The 22,866-nt window shown below is 39.6% G+C and overlaps 3 protein-coding genes and 1 long non-coding RNA gene across 7 annotated transcripts; 2 read left to right on the top strand and 2 right to left on the bottom strand.

The window, feature by feature from the left end:
* Positions 1-183: 183 nt before the first annotated feature.
* On the bottom strand, positions 184-782 carry LOC119124603. The gene is made up of 2 exons (XR_005098303.1): positions 424-782; positions 184-380 (listed from the first exon to the last, which is right to left on the bottom strand). It is a non-coding gene; the product is annotated as an uncharacterized LOC119124603 (long non-coding RNA).
* Positions 783-843: 61 nt separating this feature from the next.
* uba2 (ubiquitin-like modifier activating enzyme 2) lies at positions 844-9,004 on the bottom strand. Its single transcript, XM_037254728.1, has 17 exons — positions 8,864-9,004; positions 7,084-7,167; positions 6,916-6,986; positions 6,759-6,823; positions 6,577-6,677; positions 6,020-6,141; positions 5,833-5,900; positions 5,545-5,666; positions 5,211-5,310; positions 4,855-5,006; positions 4,353-4,446; positions 4,157-4,269; positions 2,938-3,093; positions 2,155-2,251; positions 1,926-2,031; positions 1,691-1,833; positions 844-1,503 (listed from the first exon to the last, which is right to left on the bottom strand). The coding sequence occupies exons 1-17, from the start codon at positions 9,002-9,004 to the stop codon at positions 1,289-1,291; spliced, it is 1,950 nt and encodes a 649-aa protein (XP_037110623.1). The 3' UTR covers positions 844-1,288.
* A 734-nt stretch (positions 9,005-9,738) lies between these two features.
* lcat (lecithin-cholesterol acyltransferase) lies at positions 9,739-14,805 on the top strand. Of its 4 annotated transcripts, none has more exons than XM_037254730.1 (9): positions 9,741-9,899; positions 10,065-10,149; positions 10,226-10,454; positions 11,664-11,820; positions 12,032-12,147; positions 12,390-12,485; positions 13,394-13,618; positions 13,759-13,954; positions 14,258-14,805. In XM_037254730.1, the coding sequence occupies exons 3-9, from the start codon at positions 10,304-10,306 to the stop codon at positions 14,619-14,621; spliced, it is 1,305 nt and encodes a 434-aa protein (XP_037110625.1). In that variant the 5' UTR covers positions 9,741-9,899; positions 10,065-10,149; positions 10,226-10,303; the 3' UTR covers positions 14,622-14,805. The 4 variants fall into 4 exon arrangements, with proteins under 4 accessions (XP_037110628.1, XP_037110627.1, XP_037110625.1 ...); XM_037254731.1 differs by having other exon boundaries at positions 9,741-9,897; positions 10,082-10,149; XM_037254733.1 differs by lacking the exon at positions 10,065-10,149 and having other exon boundaries at positions 9,739-9,897.
* Positions 14,806-14,997: 192 nt separating this feature from the next.
* On the top strand, positions 14,998-22,719 carry pla2g15 (phospholipase A2, group XV). Its single transcript, XM_037254734.1, has 7 exons — positions 14,998-15,328; positions 16,923-17,079; positions 18,540-18,658; positions 19,613-19,711; positions 19,798-20,022; positions 20,645-20,757; positions 21,176-22,719. Exons 1-7 carry the CDS (start codon positions 15,181-15,183, stop codon positions 21,569-21,571), a joined length of 1,257 nt encoding a protein of 418 aa, XP_037110629.1. The 5' UTR covers positions 14,998-15,180; the 3' UTR covers positions 21,572-22,719.
* The last annotated feature ends 147 nt before the right edge of the window (positions 22,720-22,866 follow it).

Raw genomic sequence — 22,866 nt, forward strand, 5'->3', positions numbered from 1 at the left:
AAACAGATTCATCTGATGTTGGCAGAATGGTACACCTTGCGGATTGGACAACTGACATATCTGATAGAAGTCATCAGATAAAACTACATTTTTCTCAAAGAATTCAGTGACATAGATAGTGAACACCCACCGTTCTTCTTAACATTCTTTGAGCCTTTCCATAACAAAGACAGACACAAAAAGTCTGCTTATAAATTTCTTTTCCAAGTTTATTGGTCCAAAAAGTCTTTCAAGGCCTTCCAACAAACGTGATCACAATGAAGTATGACATTTTCAATAATCCGTGTATTTATAGGTAGGTCACTGGTCCAGACATCTCATCTGCAATCCTCCAGAGCAAACGTGTAATTTTAATTAATCTGAGTGAATTTAATTTTCAACTTTTTAAACAAATTTGCCATTTATTCAAACACAACCAGACACCATGGATCATCAGAGGCCGTCGCAGTGAGGGATGAAATTTTTCGACTGCTGGTAAAGGTAGTAAACTGTGCATTTGAGTCAGAGTTTGCAAGGTTCATTCAAGATTGCAAACTTTCCCAAAAGTCTGGTGAACGCTTAGCCAACATTTGTGACCTTAAAAGAGCCCTGATGACAACGCAACATTCGATTTCAAAACACTTGTTCAGCCCTCAGTTAAGGCGGCAATGCTAAATTCAAATAATTCACTGCTGTAATGCCTCGCAATTGTTATATTGGACTGGCAAAGAACTGCCGACATTGCAGATGGCATCAATACCACGACGAACAAACAGATGTACAGGAGAGGTAACACACATCGCCTTCATGGTACCAATTACTCAAGTGCCTCCATGCCGTTCCACCTGAGGTCAGATCTGAAGCTTGTCTTTCTTTACGCTTCCGTTAAAAACACCACCAAGTCTGTTTTTCTCCCATCATAACATTAAATATTACATATAAAGAAAATGGTTTTGGTTCAAACAGTATTCCTTTTGTCTGTTGACAACGCACATAACCCGACCTAAATAGCATGAGAAATAGAATTGACATCTCAAGAAATACAAAAAAAAAAAAACATATTTAGTTTTTTGTTTGAATATCATGTTGTTTTATAGTTACTAGAAACAAACGATAACAAAAAGCCAAATATTTTAAGAATGTATTTACAAAATCATCTGATAATACCAGGGAGAGTATGAAAACTGCCTGGAGGAAGGAAACAAAACAAAAGCTGAGAATTGCTCTTTGTAAAAGGTGTTTAAGTTTACTGTCTGCCTTGATACAAAATTGTAGTAGTTCGTGATCCTCCAGGAACCGAGAGGAGAGCTTAGTCCAAAGTGATGATGTCATCATCATTATCATCATGGTCTGCTTCTGCACTTGACTGGTCTGTCCGTGGGCGCTTGGTGGGAGTTTCGCCAGGTTCTGCGTTTGCATGCTTCCTCTTGGTGGTGCTTGTGACTGCTGCAGAGCTGGACGATGCCTCAGCATCAGCACCATCATCAGAGTCCACAACCATAACGTCATCGTCCTCTGCTGGGACTGAAAGGTGGAGGACATGCTTACTAACATGATAAAGTGTAAAAGAAATTCATGCATCATTAATTCTTTTTCAATAGGCAATCAAAAAACGGTTGTGGGCATCATTATTTGACATTTATTTTTTTACCATAATTTAAAAATCGGAGACATGGGAAGAAATAAAAAAAGAAAAGAAGTTGTTACCAACCTTTAGAGGAGGTAGACGGCTGGGCCGAATCATTATTGCCGTTGGCGATGTTGTGCACCTCTCCCTGGTTGTTTTGGGGTGGGGGTGCTTTGTCTGGAGCTTCACCAACCACTTCAAATTCTACATCCCTCTCGAGATCTTCACTACCAGTGAAAACACACATTGTTTTTTTTTTTTTTAATCAAAGAACAAGGACAATACTAAAGCTGTGCTTCACACTATACAGGCGACATACCTGTGCAACACATTAATGAGGAGTGTGTAGTCTTGGAGGAAGTCATCAGCTTGTAGTCGACTGCCATTCCGAATCCCAAAGTCAGAAAGAAATTTGCTGTTGTTGTCTATTATACAAGAAAGCAAGACATCAAAAGTCAAGAGTTTAGTTTTGTGCATTCATTGGAATGATATGGCTCAAAACAGCACCACTTTGACTCATTTGAACAAAATGGATCAACACTGTTTACCTTCAGTCTCTCCTTCCTCTGAGGAGATGAGTATTGTCCCTTTTCCATCTTCTATCTGAACATCTGGCGCTACCATGCCGAACCGCTCCTTTAGAATCTGCATGCAACAACAAAATGCATGGAGATAAAAAAATGAAATGGAACACAAGATTTTGCATTATCAGCAAATCCAATCAGCAATGGGGAAGCCCCAAAGCTGTTATCTTATTGATAACCAGCTACCAAGTTTTGCCAGTATCAGTGACTGAGAATATATTCTCACAACAAAAGAAAATATTTGCTTTTTCAAACTAATTATTTAGATAATTTTGTCTGTGCACACCCTGCATTGGTATTAAAAGTGTGAATAGAAATTTCAAAACATTATTTAAATCCAGGTATGTGCCAACACATTATAGCCTTGATAGCTGCACTTGTTCTATTTTTCCCCACTTTTTGCATTCATTCTTATGGAAAGAATTGCTCCTACTTAGAAGCTTTTCTACCTACGAACCCGATCACAGAACAAATTAAGTTCGAAAGGAGAGGTTTCACCTGAGTATGAAAAACACTAGGCTAGCTGCTATACATATAAATCAAGTACGGAGCAAACTGAGTTTGCCTTCTTGTGCCACATGACATATTTCAAGGTCGCTGCGCAAACTATCTCATTGTGTGCCATTAGGAACCTTGTAAACTGAAACCACTGCAAACCCCCCTGTAAGATATTTAACCACCAATCAAGAGTTCCTTGCACAGGCACTAGTTTGCTAGGTTTTGAGTGACATTATCTTCACCAATCACCTTGTCTTGTAGAGAGAGAACCATTGTTTTGTGGACGTTAACTTTGACAGTCACTTCAGGCTTGTTGGCACACACGTAACAGTTGGCCCCAGGTGGGTCCAAGATGCATGGAACTAGCAACTTCTTCCTGAGGTTAGGACACTTGTTCAAGAAGATCTGGATATGAGATACAAACAAAACAATATTAACAATCTTCGATCACTCATTTTGTTTGTGACTAGGGAAAGAGTAATGAGGACACCGTAGTGAGAGGGATGACAGGTTTTGGCTCGTTCCAATAAATTATAAAGCTCAGGTTTGGAGCATCTACCAGTGGTTTTCTACTTTTTGCCTACAGTACCACAAAAACATAAAATACTTTGCTCCCCAAGTCCCACCATTAAGACAAACATTAAATACAGTCATGTAGTGGGCCCAAGTGTTCTTGAACATCGGAAAAAGAAAAATGAAGTTAAACAATTCAATTCAAATATATTGCACGTAAAGATGGAAGACAATTTGTACTAGGGCTGAAAGTTTAAGAAAAAAACTATTACAGTTTTTCTGACAGATACTGCAGTTTCAACTCAATTTGCGATTTGCTTGAAATCAAGCTTCATTGTACAATCCACAATGTGCCGCAACATTTCTAAACATGACAGAAAATGACATACAATTAAAAACATTCAAACCTTTGACTAGACTTAATTGCTTCAGAGACTGTATGCTTTATGAAATGGTGTATTTATTGTGTAGATCTCAAAACCCAGTTCTCTGTGGTGCAAAATAGTGCAAATAACATTGGTATAAAATTTTATTGAAATTGAGCTCATCACAGCTGAAGTCAGCTGTTAGTATGTTCCAGTGTTAGCGCGTGCTAATTTGCTAATATAGCCGTAATCTTAGTTTATGTCTAGAATACGTATTAATCGTAAATACAAATTTCTGTTCATAGCTTCTAGCTCTCTTCTCGAACGCGGCTCTAACCAAACTTCTGTGAAAATTCTCCTGTATAAGGAAGCACTTATTTTGTGTCTTTCCCAACTCTGTATTTCACTTTAACGATCGTGCCCGAGATTGCGATTTCGGTCCTAAAAGGATATATCGTTCAGCCCTAATCTGTACCTTGATAAATGTTTCAAAAGAAACAGATTAATACAAATACTTCGAAGTAGTAAAAGCCAAAAGTGATTTTTGTCAAATAAGATTTTATGTTCTTAGTTGTGATGGAGGAACTAACCGTGCGGCAGGATTCCATTTCCCCTGCCAGAATCTTGAGTGCCTCCAGCACAATGAGTCCGGCGATGACAGCATTGGTTGTGGCAATGGCCGGGATTATGTTACCTGCCATGGCTGGTAAAACAAATGCAGTTAAATGCATATGTTCTTCACCAGAGGGTGCCACGTGGAAGCAAAAATAAAAGAAACCAACTTACACTTGACATCGAAGCGACTCTTCATGTTCATGCTGAAGATGTACATTCGGAGGTTTGCTGCTGCAGTAACAAAATCCATGGAAGGAGGATCATCCTGACAAGACAAGCAGGGACTATTGTCACACAAGTCATGCAAAACATAGCAACAGTGAATTTCAAAAGTGGAGAATGTAATGTGCGCTATTGTGTGGTAAGACCAAGATAAGTGCACGAATGTAGACAACGACAAGCTATTTCACCAAACAACTTCAACTTGTTAATTTGGTTATGAGTAAGATGCTTTTACTGAATTAACTGAATTCTATTTGGATTTAATTTGAGATCATTTAATCATTGATAGGTCTAAATACATTTTAACCCAGGGTAAGAACGCAATTTGTTTGTTCGCGCAGTTGGGTTTTTTATTTGATGCATCCAAATGTTTTTAAATGTATGCAAGTTTTATGTCAAATGTATTTCACAACAAACGTGAAAATATGAACGCTAGTTGGAAACGTGTTACCTTATCCCAGACGAGCTCTGCACCGTCTCCTTTCTCAGCCAACAGTGAGTGGAGGGTCTCCACGCTTTCTCGGAATAGCTTACAGTAGCCCCAAACACCGAGAACCTGCTGGTCCTTTAAACCTGAACCCGGAGACTCCTCCCGAGGGCACCCTGGGTGCAAAATAATACCAAAGTCACTCTAACACACAGCGTCTTAGAACACTGAAAGACACCATCACCATTTAGTATTTTCATATATTTGGTTAAGGGAGTTACAACAGCTGCCTGAATGATCCGCGACCCACCCCCAAAAAGCTATCAATGCAACAGCTACCTGAATGATCCGTGACCCCCCCCAAAAAGCTATCAACACACCAGCGTTCTCCAGCTGCTGCCAGTCCAGTGGCGTAGGAGCTTTCCTCTTCTTCCACAGCTTGTCCATTGTTAACAAGTACATAATGTCATCTTTGAAAAGCTGGAGAACAGAGCCAATGAGATCAGATTAGCAGTGACACTCAATTCACTTTAACTGAAGCAAGGGTAGCATCCCACAGTTGATGTACTACCTTACTTTGGTTCTACTAAATACTACACCAAACCAAACAGGTAAAAGAGAAGAACCAAATTATGTGGACAAAGATATGACTCTAGCTGCGTCTTGTGAATATTTCAGTCAATGTTTGCTCGTTGCATGGCTAGTAGTTGGTACCTTGTTGAAGAGTTTGATAGCATCATATTTATTGCGGCGTGCCCACTGCTTGGTAGAGACGCGCTTGACATCTCCATCCATTTCTGCGGCCGTGGCACGAGCTGCCGTTTCTTCAGGGTTCCCTGTTTTGCACAACACAATTTTCACACTCAAGTTCGAAAACTCGCATTCTCTCGAGGCTTTCAACAACCACCCAACAGAGATTTAGCAAGATACACACCTAAATGAGTCACTACGAATCAACGTGTCTTAATGAATGTTGTTAAAAACGGAAATGCTCCAACTCACATGAAGCCTCTGGATCGGCTGTGTCGGGAGACACATCTTGATCAGCATCCTCCTCTCCAAACAGCTGGCTGGAATAGAACAAAGGAAACGAACACCTTTGGTCACCCATTCAATAGTTGATGATAAGCGTATAGTACCTTTGTTTTGGTCAAAAGTCATGCATCATTGATAGCTGAATGAGACTCACTTGAAGAGATACTTTGCCCAGACAATGCAGTGAATGGGTTCAGATGGTGTATTTCTTATAGTGCAACCTGGGAAGGTCTTCTGGGCAGGTTTAGGTTGGCACTCGTAACACTCAGTCATTCCCTGAGGGAGAAAGGAGAACAAAATGGCTTTTGTATTAAACTAAATTCTACAAGTGTATTAATTGATCAACAACTAATCAATTATAGTAATTGCTAATGATTTTTGATCGATTCATGGCTTAGACATGGCTTCCTTAGATTTTGTCAAAACCCTCAAAATTTCAGCCTCTCAACTGTAAATATTCTCATTTATGATAGCAGACCTTTGTGTTCAATCAATATTTAATAATCAATATTTTTGATTATTTTATAACATTTTAAGGCACAAACCAGTTAGTGAACCATCATCAATTTATGTTTGTGCATTTTGTCTGCACTGTTCGAATGTCCTATTTTAGGATACTTTGACATAAACTTGCTTGCATGTTTTCATTTGACAACACAACAGCAGATATTGGAACAGTATATCTTCAGAGGAGGGACATTAAGTGAGCACCTTCTTGATTACTGTAACCTGTCCGAGGTATCCTGCTGTGCCGCTCTCAATGAGAGGGATGTCGGCCGCCAAACACATCCTGTTCACATGGTTGCGAGCAGCTGAGGACATAAAAAGTCAATTAATATCCTCATCATTTTGAGAAAGTTGGAAAACACACCATTGAGCCCAGGCGTGCCCACCTCGGTTATCCAGAGCGTTCATCACCAGGATAAAATCTTTAAAGAACTCCACGTTGTAGTCAGGACTGTTGGAAGAAAGAAATTGTTCCCCTTTAAATCTATAATTTGCACAAATGGTATTTGTGGAGCAAAATGGATACACAATAAAGACAATTACTTCATGATGCTGTCATGGTAGGCGGTGATATTTGCAGAGGGGCAAAAGTGCAAGGCACTCTCTTTGGCGACCTGGCAAATACAAACACACAATCTGAAGTTACTGGAGCACAAATCCAGCAACTGTGCATCGTTCCTCCAATGGCAGGTATCTCAAGATGCCACTTACCTGTGCTTTAGACTTGCCAACATGCTTCTTCTGAAAGAGGAATTGGCGATTCAAATTGCTGACATCAATTGTGTCCAGGTCAATCTGAAAGATAAATTATTTCATAAATCGCATGCAACATCTTAAATCATCTCAACACATAGATATGAGGAACTTTATACAGATGACAACACAACGTGAAAAACACAAATGACAGAGTGAGAGAGGTCAACTACGATTGACTACCGGATCAAGATCTTGGGGGCAGAGACACGAGAGAACGTATGATGTAGACAAGCGTGTCTATTATTTAGGGCGATTTTTGCTTATTTTTCAGGAAATGTTGAAATAATTACAGCACTCTGCAGAGTACTGTGATATGGTGTCATGTCACATTTCTTCTTGACGTGGGTGCCACCCAGTGTTCGGATAAACTGTTGACAATCTAAATGTTAACTTGAATTACTCTTCCGTCTACAACTTTATTGTACTTATGAATTAAATTAATGATTAAATTATTAATTTCATACTCATTCAGGAATATGCTACCACTTTGAACCCAAAAGAAATTCCATGCCAGCCCGACTAGTGATTAGCTTTGAATTTAATCTGTAAATAAATGGCATCTGTAAAGGGATGCTTTTCCTTGGGTATAATGAACCACATTTCCTCCATTCAATGGACCTGTCATTCAAAAGCAAATCTTTTTTTAGTAATGCTTATCTGAGCAGTACAAATGGTGCAAGGAATTGACCTAGCTGTCACTATTGCACACAACCTACAATCATGGTTATTAATTTTTTAACATCCATCAATCCATCCATCCAAATCTAAATTTAAAAGTGACACCCACAAGACGCAGAAAATTGGAGTGAAACTTTGCATGTAATTGATTTTTTTTTTTTTTTAAATTAATCAGCCAATTAATCTGTAATGTGTATTTTCTTTTCTTTCAAAAATCATCATTGGCCTCAGAAAATCCATATTGGTCAGGCCCCAATGACAACTACATCTAATTTTAATGTAGCTTTTTTTGTCCCCAAATTCACAACATTAGCAAAGCTTTTTACTCACAATGTAAATTCATTTACAAAAGTATGAAACCAATAAATTCATTTGAGCAATGCTTTCATGTCCAAATTGATTGACTTTGTTCAAAGACGAACCGGCATGCTGTTTTGATACTCATCTGTTTTTCAATCTCAGTACAATGTCAGACTATTTTGTGTGCATATAACTGCCAGTAATAATTCATTGTTACTTATAGGTTCATCAAAGTCTCTACATTCACATAAGTCCAAAAGTTGAACCAATACTTGAAATGTAATCATTCTTATACTTGTCAAGAATCAGCACTTCTACTCAAGAACAAATTGCGAGTACTTTTGCCACATCTATGATCACAGTGAGCCATATGTCCCATGGAGGCAAAATATGATTCAATACACCATTGGAAACAAACCTTGCGGCTTAAACTTTGTTGACTTTAAGTTGATTATAATCGCAATAAAGACATCGCATACGTCATTTGAAGTTAACAGTCGTGTTAATGGCGCCAAAATACCTCTAGCTCTGTGTGTACGTACATTTTACGAACGTAATTGCTCCCAAACATTCAGTTCAGTAAAAGATGAAGCGAACCATAAACATGCATGAATATATTTGTGCCTCGTCTTCTAGTAGAAGTCAGACATTAGTGGTTTAGTGCTGCACAAAGACTTCACATGGTAGCACGCTAGCCATTCTGTTCACAAAGAACTTAGCGCGCTAGCCGGCTAAGCTAATAGGCAAACAAACAGACCACTTCGATGTTTTTGAAGCCAGTGAGGACGAGGTTCTTGAGCAGCTCACAGCCGATACCTCCCGCTCCCACCACTAACACTTTGGACGTCGAGAGGGAGTCAGCCAACTCCTTTCGGAGGGAACCCACAAGTTGAACCATGTTGATGGGTACAGCCTCAACCTCAGCCTGTAGCACCAGGATGCTCGCAGTTAGCTTTGGTATCCACCGCAGACCGACTGTAAAGACGATGCCCCGCATAGACATGAATAAGGCTGCAGATTCCTAGTTTGCCGGCATACGTCATCTTTTCCGCCATATTGAATGTGTCAGCATGCACGAAATTTATATACAATGAAAAGGGACACGCTCGCAAACACACGCACGCACACACACACACACACACACACACACACACACACACACACACACACACACACACACACACTTTTGTGAGAGCAATCATCTAAGATCCAGAAATATATATTTGATGTGTGAATTTTCTGAATCAAGAGTAATGACATTCTCCTTTTTTTAAAAACTCAATTTAGTATATATTCATGTATTATGATCATCAATATTATCAATTATATCAATTTTGCCATTAATGATCACGCGGGAGAAAATGCCCTATAGTGGTCATATAAAGCCTACGTAAAAAGTGGCCGAACATAAACCATAGGTTATTGCCTTGTAGTAACCTCACGTCTGTGCATCGGTGTAAATACTCAACGGGAGAGCACAGAACACGGTCGGTAAGCACTGAGGTTAAAATGTGTTCAGGTAATTCAAAGACAGTTTGTGATCTGCAGAAATTTATTGAGCGTTAAATACACGCTGGATAACATAATAAAACGTCCTACTGAATCACGTCCACGCACGAATATTGACGAAAAGGGAAATTTTGGGAGTACCCTGAAGGCAACAGCAGCTACGGGGAAAGTGGTGAGGGTTCATACACTCTTCTCTACTGTCATTTGGACTCATTCTACCAAGGGGACAGCAAGTACCGCATTAAAACTTCTGCAAGTCACCTTCCTCACGTTGCGTCTTCAGTAAGTTATAATGTCAAGTTTTATAAACTGCTGTAGAATGACGAATGAGACAATCACGTTATTCTTTTCCCGTAATCTTGTCAGAACCAACAGTGCGTAAATAAATAGGTGAAAATCAATCGTGCAATGAAAACACCACTCTTTTATTTGTCCTTGTGCGTGCGTAGGTGTGTGTGTGATTAAGCCACAGTTGAATTCATCAGCCATCCCGCAAACCAGAACAACAAAGGCTGCCCACAAACTGTTCGTAAGGTTACTGTTATTATATTAACTTTTTTTGTTTTGTTTTTGTCTCAGTTTTTCTCCCCTGTTTTTTTTTCCAACCAAGCCCCTGCCAGCAGTGTTGCCAAGCCCAAGAGGAGACATCGGCCAACATTGCAGCCGGAAGAAAGAACACTAAAGAACAATGGGCTCCCTAGGACAAAGTTGGCCTTTGCTGACTGTTGGACTTTTGCTGGGGCTTCATCACACCTCATGTTTCTGGGTCCTCAATGTTGTCTTCCCTCCCGATTTGAAACCTCAAAACCATAGCAACATCACACCTCCACTCATCATTGGTAAGTGAACCTTACACTGTGAAAAGTACAGGACACTGAAATGTACTGCATTTATAAAAAGTAAAAATCCATTCATGCTGTCAGTTGTATGAGAACTTGGCACAAAAGTGTTTTCACGCAAAAAAGTTTCCTTCATTCCCCTTTAAACCCGCCGGGTTAAAAATAGAACCGACCCAGAAAGTTGGGTCGATTTTGGGTGATTTTGCAAAAAGAAAAAAGAAAAACCAACCCATTAAAAAAAAAAAGATCATTTTGTTTTGTGTCGGTCCAATTTCTAACCCAAATTGTTTAATTGTTTTTTGACACCACTGTTTTAAGAGTGTTTATTAACTTGCATTGTTCATACTTGTTGTAGTGAGTTGAGGAGTTGCATTTGGATAAAAATAGTGCTCTGCCACTATCTTGTGGCATATTGGTGTCAATTTAAATGAGTTGAGGAGTCTCATTTGTTGCATGTTGATTTTTGTTATTCATGGCAAGATTGCCCTCAAATAGCCTCAAGACAGAAAGTGTCAGGGAAATCACTGCAATACTATTGGAATTAGAGATGGCAATTATCAATTATTAATTGACCTGAGTGAGGTTAAACCATACAGAGAATGGATATTAACTGAATGTTTATAAATGTGTTTGTTTGTTTGCTAACTTTTTCCCACTTTACCAAATCATGCATGCAGTACAGTAATCAAATGCATGTCTGTCTCTGAAAGAAGTCAATAGAAAAGCTTAAGCAACCCTTAAGATGCTCACAATGCTCAAGTCTATGAATCTGAAGAATTGAAATTCAAATAGCACTAGTTTTCAGGTGTTCCATTTTGAAGGTCCCATTGTAAAGAGATTAGATTAGATTATAAGGTACCTTCTGGACATCATGTGGGTGGTAGTGTGCCAGAGGTAAGCGTTTGTGAGCTTGGGGCCCACACAGCTGTTTGTTTAGTGAAACAAACCTCAACACTGACTAGATGTTTGTGACCAAGCTGTTCATTTACATGTTGAGTCATGAGTTTAAACTAAATGAACTACATCAGTTGATTAATATGTACATTTTCAACGCATGGACTCTATGCTATCACGGTGTTGCATTTGTATCCTCTACATTTTCTGTTACACTGTCAGCAAAACAAATATTACTGGAGTTTCAACGGGACTTGTTTTTCACTTTTGGGCGTTTTATATGCTCATCTCAGAGACTCAGACTTGTTTTTGCAGTTCCAGGAAACTTGGGCAACCGTCTGGAAGCTAAGATAGACAAGCAGGAGCTGGCCCACTGGATGTGCTACAAGAAAACCGATCACTGGTTCCCCTTGTGGATTGACCTCAACATGTTCATGCCTATTGGTGTCGATTGCTGGATCGATAACATTAGGTAACACTGACCCATATGCGTTTCATCTATTCTCTGCTCACACACATGGAAAATACTGTCGGAAAATAGTTGATGATGATTTTTTTGCTGCTCCCCGCGATCAATGACATTGGAAAATTATTTTGATATTTTCTCATGTGATTTTTATTGCTGGAGTCCTATTAGAGTGTGTGTGTTTATAGTAATGTCTGAAACACATTTCTGCGTTCAGACTTGTTTACAACAGGACAGCAAGACGATCATTCAACTCGCCAGGGGTGCAGGTGCGGGTGCCAGGGTTTGGACAAACCTATCCCATTGAGTTTCTCGACAATAGCAAATTGGCTGGTGAGATGCATGAATCTGTTGGTCAAATTGTGGATATTTATAAAGACGTAAAAGTCGTAAAAAAACACATTTCCTACCGACATTTGTCGAGCATACGTCAACATTTATATTGATGTTGTGTAAACTCCACAGACTGAAAAAGAAATGAATTGATTGTGTGCATTATTTTGAAATGAAACTGTGAGATGTATTTATTTCCATAAGGGTAATATTGCAGTTACGAGATGCTCTGTGTTTTGCAGGTTATTTTCACACTATGGTGCAGCATTTAGTCAACATTGGCTACACTCGGAATGAGACTGTCCGTGGAGCCCCGTATGATTGGAGATTAACTCCGAGTAAGTGGTAAAACATTATGGCATAGACCACACTATATCAATTATATGAGGGTTGTAAGATGATCATCAGAAAATATTGGCATTTCATACTGTGTTATTTTTTACTTTGTATTTAAAAATGAGTATGTAGCCACGCCCCGAGAGTATGGATGACGTAAAGGAGCCATATCATATCTAAATCATCTTTTTGGAAATGTTAGGGTTAGGATTTTTCACCCAAAATACCCCAAACTGGTGTTCTCCATTCACTCCTGCTCATCCAATTCTCTAAGCAGCAGCTCCGCCAGATCAAACAAAAAACAACCATACTGCCCCTGCAGATTAAAAATACGCCCAAGTTCCCAGAGTAGCTGGCCCTACGACTGTTCTGATTTTGGTTCATCAAATAAATTATAAAATGTTTCCACATTTCCGCTGCAGTGTACTAAAGTACTAGTCATGGCTGTTTTCAACATAATTTTGAGATGTCCTACTTTGTGAGTGGACATTGAACGCACCTCCAGTCGACTGACGAATTTGTGTGACGAAAGCAGAGGTGGATCAGGGGTCTTACTTTCGGGATAGAAAGATAGCCAAATAACTAATTTCTTAAGAAAGGTATTTTCTTTTAGGACCTGTCTCAAATTGTTTATTGATTTTTTTCCCCCACTTTTAATTATTTTTTTCAGTTTTAAATACTTTTTTTTTATTGCTTTCTCATTTCAAATCAAGTCAAATTTAACCTGTGCTACTGGAGAGTTTTAAGAAAATTTAAGAAAAACTTTTAAGATAAGTCACATCATTTGAAAATTGTTAATTATATTTCAAGTTGTGAATCTTTTTCTAAAAAAATAAATAAAAACAGGAGTCTGTGCAACAACAATGGATGGATGGATGAATGTAGATGTCCTTTTCTCGCCCTCTGACAGATGAGAACGCAGAGTATCTCATGAAGTTGCAGGAGCTGGTAGAACAGATGTATGAGCAGTACCAGGGGCCTGTTTACTTATTGGGACATAGCATGGGCTGCCACTACGTCCTCTACTTTCTCAACCATCAGCCTCAGGACTGGAAGGACAAGTACATTCGGGGCTTCATTTCCCTCGCGGCTCCATGGGGGGGCGCTGTTAAAGTACTCAGAGTCATGGGATCAGGTCAGTGTTTTCCCTTGTCAGTCAAATTAAAAAAATTCAATCTGAATAATGTGATGCACACCACAGAAATAAATGGCATATGTTGTAGTGTAGTACAGGCTCTGTTTAAAAACAAAGTTTTTTTTTTTTTTTTTTTTTAGGAGAAAATGACGGCCTCCCAATGATTTCCAACATTAAGATCCGAGAGGAGCAAAGGATGACTTCAACGAATCCATGGATGCTGCCAACAGAGAAGGCGTGGCCAAAGGACCACGTTTTCATATCAACACCAAATTTTAACTACACGACACAGGACTACCAGCGCTTCTTCCAAGACATCAATTTTGAGGATGGCTGGTAAATTCATACTGCACATGACATTTTTCGATGTTAACTTCATCCAGTTTAGTTTAAAATGTTCTGCTGACCAAAATTGATTTCATATGCATTTGTATTGTGAAATATTCTCTTTTTGATTTGGAGATGCCTGACACATTCATCCAAAATTGCAATTATGAAGCAGTAGTGATTATCCTGTCTTTTCATCATTTGTAATAGCAAACCAAAAATGTCATGTACCCTTCCATATCATCACCAGTAGAAGTTAAGGAAAAATCAGATCAACTATCTGACAGCTGACTAACATTTGGTTGGTTTCAGGTACATGAGCGAAGACTCGAAGAACCTGACTGCTGATCTCCGCCCACCTGGTGTTGAGGTGTGGTGTATGTACGGCGTCGGACTACCCACTCCAGTCACGTATATTTACGATGAGGGGTTTCCCAACGCAGACCCCATAGACTTTATTTACGACGATGGGGATGACTCCGTGGGCAGCCGAAGCATGAGTCTTTGCAAAAATTGGGCCGGGCAGCAGGAGAAGCCTGTGCATGTTACGGAATACAGGGGGTTGCCACACTTGGATATTGTATTCAATGAAAAGGTGCTCAATCAAATTCAGCAAATTTTAGAGGGGAAATCAGAGCTGCCTAAAGAAGTTGATGTCAGGTCTGGCCAGATATAGCAAACTATTTTCAAGTTATATTGATTAAAAAGCACGTGCAGCAGGCCTGGGAATAGCAGCAACAATGAATTGTGCATGCCTGACCTCAAGTTTATTAAAAAAAATATCCCTATAAGTACTCTGAACGTTGAACTTTTCAACATATGATTTTTTGTTGTGAATAAAGATGTTCTTTTAACTGGCATTTTAGAATTTTTTTTGTGAAAATTTGATTTGCTTTTAATAATTTAATATGCTAAACGTGTTGTAGCTGTAGAGTCTGAAGCTACCAAGAACCCATCCAGTTTTACTGTGCTATCTACTGTAAACCCAAAATGTAATTTCGTGACGGAGTGAAAAGCAGCGTTACGGTTCGACTCATCTGAGCTCGATGACTTCGGCCTTGACTGAGGTTGCGTTACCAGATGAGATTGCTCTCCCTTCTGCTTTGAATCTCGTGACCGCGTCATCATCATCTTCATCTTCTACGCAAACAACACCAACTATTAAAGGGTCGACAAACGAGACAGGAGAAGTTAGAAAAGCGTAATGGCTCTTCGGCTATGAGACATCGGAAGTCATGGATGGTAGACCGCGGGTAACCGCCTTCTCGCTTCTCAGAGTCGCTTTGCTATTGTGGCTGTTTTCTGGAAGGAGCTCCTGCAAACCTGTGGGAAAATGTGCGGGCAACAAGCCGTGTCAGTCTCCGAGACCTCCGGTGGTCCTCGGTAAGTGTTTACTCTACTTCCCTGCTTTACACTGGCTTTGTTTACACCACTGTTGAATGTCAACATTTGACAAACGAGAGAATTACCAAACAGTAAAGGGGTGAGGAAAAATTTCTGTTGTTTTCTTTTCGGATCCTGTCAACATTTTGTGATTGCGCAAGCACTAACAGATCTAGGTTTGTAAAATAATCGTTTCGACTAACTTTAAACTGACATCGCCACTCGTTTTTACAATTATATTTGCATCACGTAGAACTGTAGAAGTGCGACTCCAGTCGTTTTCTTAACACTTTTAATTGCATATAGCATCGACGGATTGCGTCCAACGTTTTTGTGCATTTCGTACCATTACGAATTGTATTAGACAAAGTCACTGAAAATTAAAAGGTGCAATTAAAACATCTCGTTTCCTATATTTGGAGACGTCTGTTGACAGAGATATCACGAGACAGTTTTTATGCAGCCAATCAGATTCCTCGGGGAAATTTGAGCCAATCCCGTCATTTAATTGCACGATACGTCATGTGACTCTTTTCATTGCAGGTTTATACAGTAATCCAATTTAAACACCATTACCATTCTATCCTCCTTGTTCTCCGTACCGACTTGATCAAATGTGGTTGAGTAGTGGAAACCTTATCTCGTGTGTACTTATTCTGTTGACATGAGGTCAGGGTAACAGTTTGTCTGGCTGCTGTTGATAAGCACACAAAAAAAAAAAACCTGGCAAAAAAAAAAAGTGGGGGACTCACCAGTCTCAGAGGATGTTCAGTCAGATGTTTAAATTTGTAGAAAAAAAAGTCAGATCACAGACATGAGAGAAAAGGGGCAACTTTTTGTAGATAAGAAACACTTGAATAAATTAAGGAAAAAAACTATATACTCAATGAGATAAATGGGCTGAGCAAAGGCAATAGTGGACTAGTTTTGTGATTCCATCATTTTTGTCAAGGGTTGAAGTTTGGGCAATCATTCATGTATCAACCTCCTCCACTGAATTAGTTTCGGAATGTTTCAGACTACTTTCGCAACATTAGGGGTGTTTTTTTTTATTACACAAACCAATCTTTTCCCATTTTTTTTTACCTAAACCAAACTTTTCTTGATGAAGAAATATATGTGACGAATTGTTAGCTAACAGTTGAAAATGAACGATCAATGTTTTGTTTTTGAGGCAAAACAATACATATGTTGTTTATGAGGCAAAATGGCCACGTGGACTCATGGCCATCAATGGTCAAATGTCAATGCGAACTCAGAAAACGATCTGTAGCTGGAGACATCCAAACAACACGTTGCATGATACAATAGCTGCTGGATAAAGTACATCTTTTGAGCACCATCCAAAATTCAGACAAGATCTTGCACATGCGTGAAAATGAATGTTGCTTGCTGCTGTATATAGTAATTCCAAATTTGAAAAAGGGCTGACATTCATATTTCTTTCGATGAAATAAAAAAAATATTGCTTTGCTTTTGACATAATACTGACAAGCTTGATCATCATAATCAAATCAGATTTGCATACCATTTCTTTTGTAAATATGGAGTGCGCTTTGTCAACACCTTATATGTGTCTGTTGGATGATTGCAGTTCCGGGAGACCTGGGAAATCAGCTGGAGGCCAAGCTGGATAAACCCAGTGTGGTTCATTACATTTGTTATAAGAAGACAGACTCCTTCTTTACTTTATGGCTCAACCTGGAGCAACTTGTGCCTGTTGCCATTGACTGTTGGATGGACAACATAAGGTATGGTACCTATCAATCAAATATGCTGCTATTCAAAGCTTACGTTCCTAAATTCTTGCTTTTGCACTCATTCTTTAATAGATATTAGTACACTGGTACCTTGACTTGCAAGTATCCCAAATTATGAGCTGTTTGAGTACGAGTTGTCGTTTGATTCGTTTTTCTTCCCCCTAAAAACATAAACGGAGCAAAAAAAAGCATGTTTGGGATGCTGCATGGGATGACTGGCATGTCAAGATGGAAATTTATTTGATAACTCAACTAAATTGTGTTACAAGCTTTCTGATGCCACAAATTAAACCGGTTCCACTAATTTAGCATTCTACACAATCAATTCCATGCAGTTTTGTCAGTGTTGTTCATGTTCTAGTGCTGTGTGGGTAAAAGAAAAGTAAAAATCTGATAGAATTAAGGTTGATGCCACCTCCCCCGTATTATAATTGATGTCGTTTTAAATTGCCAAATTTCCCTTCCAAATATAAATCAATTCAGATCGTTTGGAACTTAAACCCTGACCATCCTGCTTTTCTTTACTTTTGTTTCGTGAGATGAAGTGGAAGATTCCAAATTGATTTATAAACATGTTTTGAATGGTTGTATGTGCCCGAGCTGTGCTGGTCTTGTTGACACAAATCATTCATCCTTCCAAAGGTCACTTTTCCCAATGAGAGCTGATGCAAACAAAGCTCAAGGCAATCTTTAACACTTGGAAATACATTCACAAAAACTGCTAAAAACTACATTTAAAATGATTATTATTTAAGATTATTAAAGAAAGCATGCGTGAGGCTTAGCAACCTTCCCGTTGCAGGTTAATCGGTAATCTTGGGATTGCTGTGTCATGCATTCTAAAACAATTTCAATTTTTAGGGTAAATCATCAACATTGAATGTGTCAAGGTTCAGTTTGATTGACGCATGGGTGAAGCCAAAAACAAGTATGTAAGTCAGGGGTGCAGAAAACGCATACCAGAATATTATTATTCAGAATGTTTATGATTTCATATCTTTTATTAGTCCCTCAAAAGAGCAATTTTGCATTGCATTTGTTTGGTGCCGCTATACAATATTGCATGACTCATCTATTTATTTATTTAAAATGTTTTTGTCTCTCACAACGGCATCAAATACTGCAGATGGAATTGATATGTGTACTTCATGAGAACATTCTGCATTCTCCTCTATTTTCAGTCACGTATTAGTTGAGAAACATTTTTATTTGATGGATGCCCACAGACAGATCTGAGCCCAGCTGTGCAGGAAACGATGTTTCTTGTAGTAGCACAAATCAGAAACAGAAGGCCAAAAAAAACTGAACATGTTGCCAGAAAAGGTGATGCAAATGCAGTCAACCTGTCTTCTTGTGACATCTTTTACCACAGATGCGGAACTAACACCTACATAAGGGCTTGTTTTTCACATTGTGTGTGTGTGTGTGTGTTTGTTTGTGTGTGTTTGCAGGCTGATCTACAACAGAACCACACACACCACCTCATCGCCTCCCGGGGTGAACATCAACGTGCCGGGATTTGGCCAGACGTCCTCGATGGAGTATCTGGACCCTAGTAAACGTGGTGTGGGTGAGTGTGGAAGAATAAAAGTTTGCTTCCAGTCTTAAACAGTCACCATTTATCAACAGTACTGTGCGCGTGATATAAAATGAATGGCTGGACCACAAGAAAGAACGTTATGTTCGGCTATATTTGCTTCTGCCTAAAATGGTCAGCCTACAAGACGTCCACTGACGAAACATGTTGCGGTTGTCCTTGTAATTCACAATATGTCAGAGGTGGCAAATTCAGGTCCAGAAAACAAATAAGGCTGCCACAGTTTGCCTTGAGCCACAGGAGCCTCTTCTCAGGGAGCTTGCAAGCCAAACCGCGGTAGCGTTTTTACTTTCTGGACCCGGCCGGATTTACCACCTCGGCTGCCTGGTAAACTGTTGCACGAGTGTAAACAAAGAACGTTCATTTAACATCATGTGCTGTAGCTGAAATTGCCTTCATTTGTTATTTTATAACAAATTAAAATGATTATTGTTTTTCGGGAAATGCTGCAGTTATATGTTATTTTATACAAAAAAAACAAGTGTCTTATTGTTTTTGTAAAAGGGCATTGGGGCAATATTGCAACTTTATATTGATGTTATATTGATGTATTTCGCATCACGTTGATGGAGTCTGTCGGACTGTGATAAGTATTGAATACACACACACGCAAACACACTGATTTGTGATCGCACGTCTGAGCTGTTTAAAGACGGCCATTGTCTGTGCTGCTTAATCACATGCGACAATCTTGATAAGCGTGATGTGATATACTCAACTCATTACATTTGTCAAACATCAATTGTCTTTCCTTGACGATTTAATAAAACAATCTCACTGTGGCTTTTAAACAAGGAAACACTATCTTCAATTCTGAGCATCTTTTTGTGTCGAGATGAACTGACTGCTTTGAAGTAAAATGCCCTTGAAAAGATACCAATGCTTCCATACCACTAAAAGCAGCTTGTCCCCTCTTCTGCCTTTTAGGGATGTATTTCTTTAATATCGCACAGGCACTGGTGGACTGGGGCTACACTCGAGGTGATGACGTGAGAGGTGCCCCCTATGATTGGAGGAAAGCACCCAGTAAGCACAACACACACTTATGTGAGCAACTTACCCATCAGCTCCTCAATTTTGACTTCCGAGATGCCTCATTGCTTTCTTCACAGATGAGAACAAGGAATACTTCCTGGCATTACAGAAAATGATCGAGGAGATGGCGAAGAATGCGGGCGGGCCCGTGGTTTTGATTGCCCACAGTATGGGCAACATGTACACGTTGTACTTCCTCAACCAGCAACCTCAAGCCTGGAAAGACAAACACATTAAAGCGTTCATCGCTCTGGGAGCGCCGTGGGCTGGCGTGACCAAGACACTGCGTGTGATCACCTCTGGTGAGAGAAGAAACCGTACACTTTTTTTGGGGGGTGGTACCAGACCACTATGACAGTTTGAACCGCTGCTACAGTTATTATTAGCTGTTATATTTTATGAGAATTTGTAAATAATGAAGAGGTGGCAAGTCTAATCCTTAGCGCATCTGCCAGTTCTGAGCTTTTGGGTTTCGAGTCTTAACTCTGGCCTTCGTTTGTATATTTGCACCATACTTGCCTGTCTTTTTTTTTTTTTTTTTTTTCTTCTCGGGGTTCCTCGATTTTATCCGGCATTAAAAAAAAAAAAGCATGTTAGGGTAATTGGAGTCTCTAAAACAAGGGATCGCCAAATCCAGTCCTCGAAATCTGTTATCCTGCATGTTTTAGATGTTACCCTCCTCCAACTCGCCTTGTGTGTGCTTACAATACTCACTGGGTAATTATGTTTGCCTGTTTGAGAATTAAAAAAAAAAAAAATTGAAAAGTAAAAACAATCAATTATTGACTCGTGACGCACCACCCAACACATCAGATGATTCAATACACCACTCACAGTTCGACTAAGCCACATTTCTCCTTCCTTTTGTTCCTCTCTGTCTCCGTCCAGTTCCTCAAAGGTGGCTTTTTCTGTTTTGTGTTGCAGGCGACAATAACAACATCCCTGTCATCAGACCGCTGAAGATCCGCACTCAGCAACGTACAGCCGTGTCCACCTCTTGGCTCCTTCCTTATTCCCACACCTGGCCTAAAGATAAGGTGTGCACGCTTGTTTATTAATCGTTTGAGCTCGAAAAACTCACCACACTTGTGTGACGACGACGTCACAACAATCTGCTGCTTCTATGGCACAGGGCGTAATGGAAAAAAAGCCAGACCTCGTAAAAACATTTAAAGCATTCCTTATAACCCGTGAACACAGCGGTTGACTCGTGAGACACCACCCGACACAAATACCTCAACTATGCCATCAGGTATCAGAAGTTAACGTTAAGAGTAGAACAAAATAATGACATAGTCAATACAATGACAGCAAATAGAAGTTCTCCTTTCCACATTTTCCTGAAAGACAAAGACCTGAAAGAATGAGAATTCTGGGAGTCTGCCTATGGTGTCACTCTTGTTTCACCAGAGAAAGAGTCCTACCAACCTAATACTCGGATCCATCCGTATGTAGGTTTTGATCCAGACCCCCACCACCAACTATACCGTGATGGACTACAAGCGACTATACTTTGACCTCGGTTTCGAAGACGGCTGGCTGATGCGTCAGGATACGGAGTCGCTGCTCTTTGACCTCACACCGCCGGGCGTGCCCGTCCACTGCTTGTACGGCTCGGGTGTTCCCACCTCGGAAGCCTTCCAGTACAACTCCAAGTTCCCCGACGTGGATCCCACCGTGGTGATGGGCGATGGCGATGGGACAGTCAACCTGCTGAGCGCCATGCAGTGCAAACGCTGGGTGGGTCGCCAGAAACAGCCCGTCACCTTGCACGAGCTTCCTGGGAACGAGCACGTCAACATGCTGCTCAACGTCTCCACCGTGGCCTACATCAAGAAGGTGCTCTTCTAGACTGCGGCAAGTTTGCCAACATACAGAAAAACTCGTCTCGTCCATTGTGCTGTTCATCTCGTCATTTGCGCTGCTCTGTTATTTGCTCGTGCCGCAAACGTGGGCGCAGCAGTGACCTTTTAACCTCCTGTAACATCCATTCGTGTTATCTAATTAATGGCTGCTGCCCAAGTACTTTTTTGAATTAAAGAAATTGTCAATAAATTTTGTATCGTCAGAATGTTTACGGATAAATCCTTTTTAGCTGTCCAAGAAGGCATTCCGAGTGCAGTTAATTTGATCAAGGAGGCAAAGCAAGGTGACTGGATATATAGCATATATGTCATTCAAATTTGATCTTTAAATCGGTCCATATTTTTAACATTTTTTAATCGTATTTTCCCCAAATTTTAAATATAATTTGCATTTATAGGAGCTTCTGTGGCCTTTTACATTTGTGTTCATTTAGTGTGACATACTATAAATTCGGCACAGTTTTAAATAAATTCGGATTTCTGTTTACGATTCAACACTCCATAGTCACTAAATGAGGAATTATGAATATCATAACATTACAATTTTTAGGAAGAAACTTTCCAGATGTTGAAAAGCTGACCTCATTCTTGAGGTAATTAGGGTCAATTGTCATATCAGTACATGTTTTTGGTTTTGTTCGTCAGGACTGTTAAGGTCCCAACTGTTTCTCATATTTAACATGAACTACACACTGGTTGCTGATTATTATATTTGTGTTTAAGAAGTATTTTTAGGAATATGTGTCTAAGAATATTTTGTTCTGTCGCTTAAATTCTATACTCGTCCCAGTAAACACTAAAGACTTAATATTTGGGTTGGTTTGTCAAACTAAAATATTGTCTACCTGGTTGATTTGTATGAAATTGATTTGACAGAACATGGCATGCTGTTTCTTTTTTTGTTGGAAATCCAATGACGTTAAGCCTTTGCATGCTGCCTTTTATTTTCTATCGCAATTTGAGATGATTTTTTTTGGCTCAAGACAATCAAGTGTTGTGCTTCTCCAAAGGTGATTGTGCTCGTGGAAATGACTTCATTCTCTAACTGGAGTAATTGTATTACCTGACTGAACAGTCAATTAAGTACTGCCAGTGATAAATTGTTTATTATACAAATGATTTCTGTATGTTTCATTTTGAGTGCCCTAAATTCTAGTAAATATATCTCAAATATAAAAGGAGAAAAATAAGCATTGGTAGAACATGCAAACTCCATGCTGCATGTTTGCACCGACAGTTTCATTTTATCTCGCGCAAACACGAGAATCTTTGCAGCAAAGC

Source organism: Syngnathus acus, chromosome 6 (assembly GCF_901709675.1).
Source record: "Syngnathus acus chromosome 6, fSynAcu1.2, whole genome shotgun sequence".
NCBI lineage: Eukaryota > Metazoa > Chordata > Actinopteri > Syngnathiformes > Syngnathidae > Syngnathus > Syngnathus acus.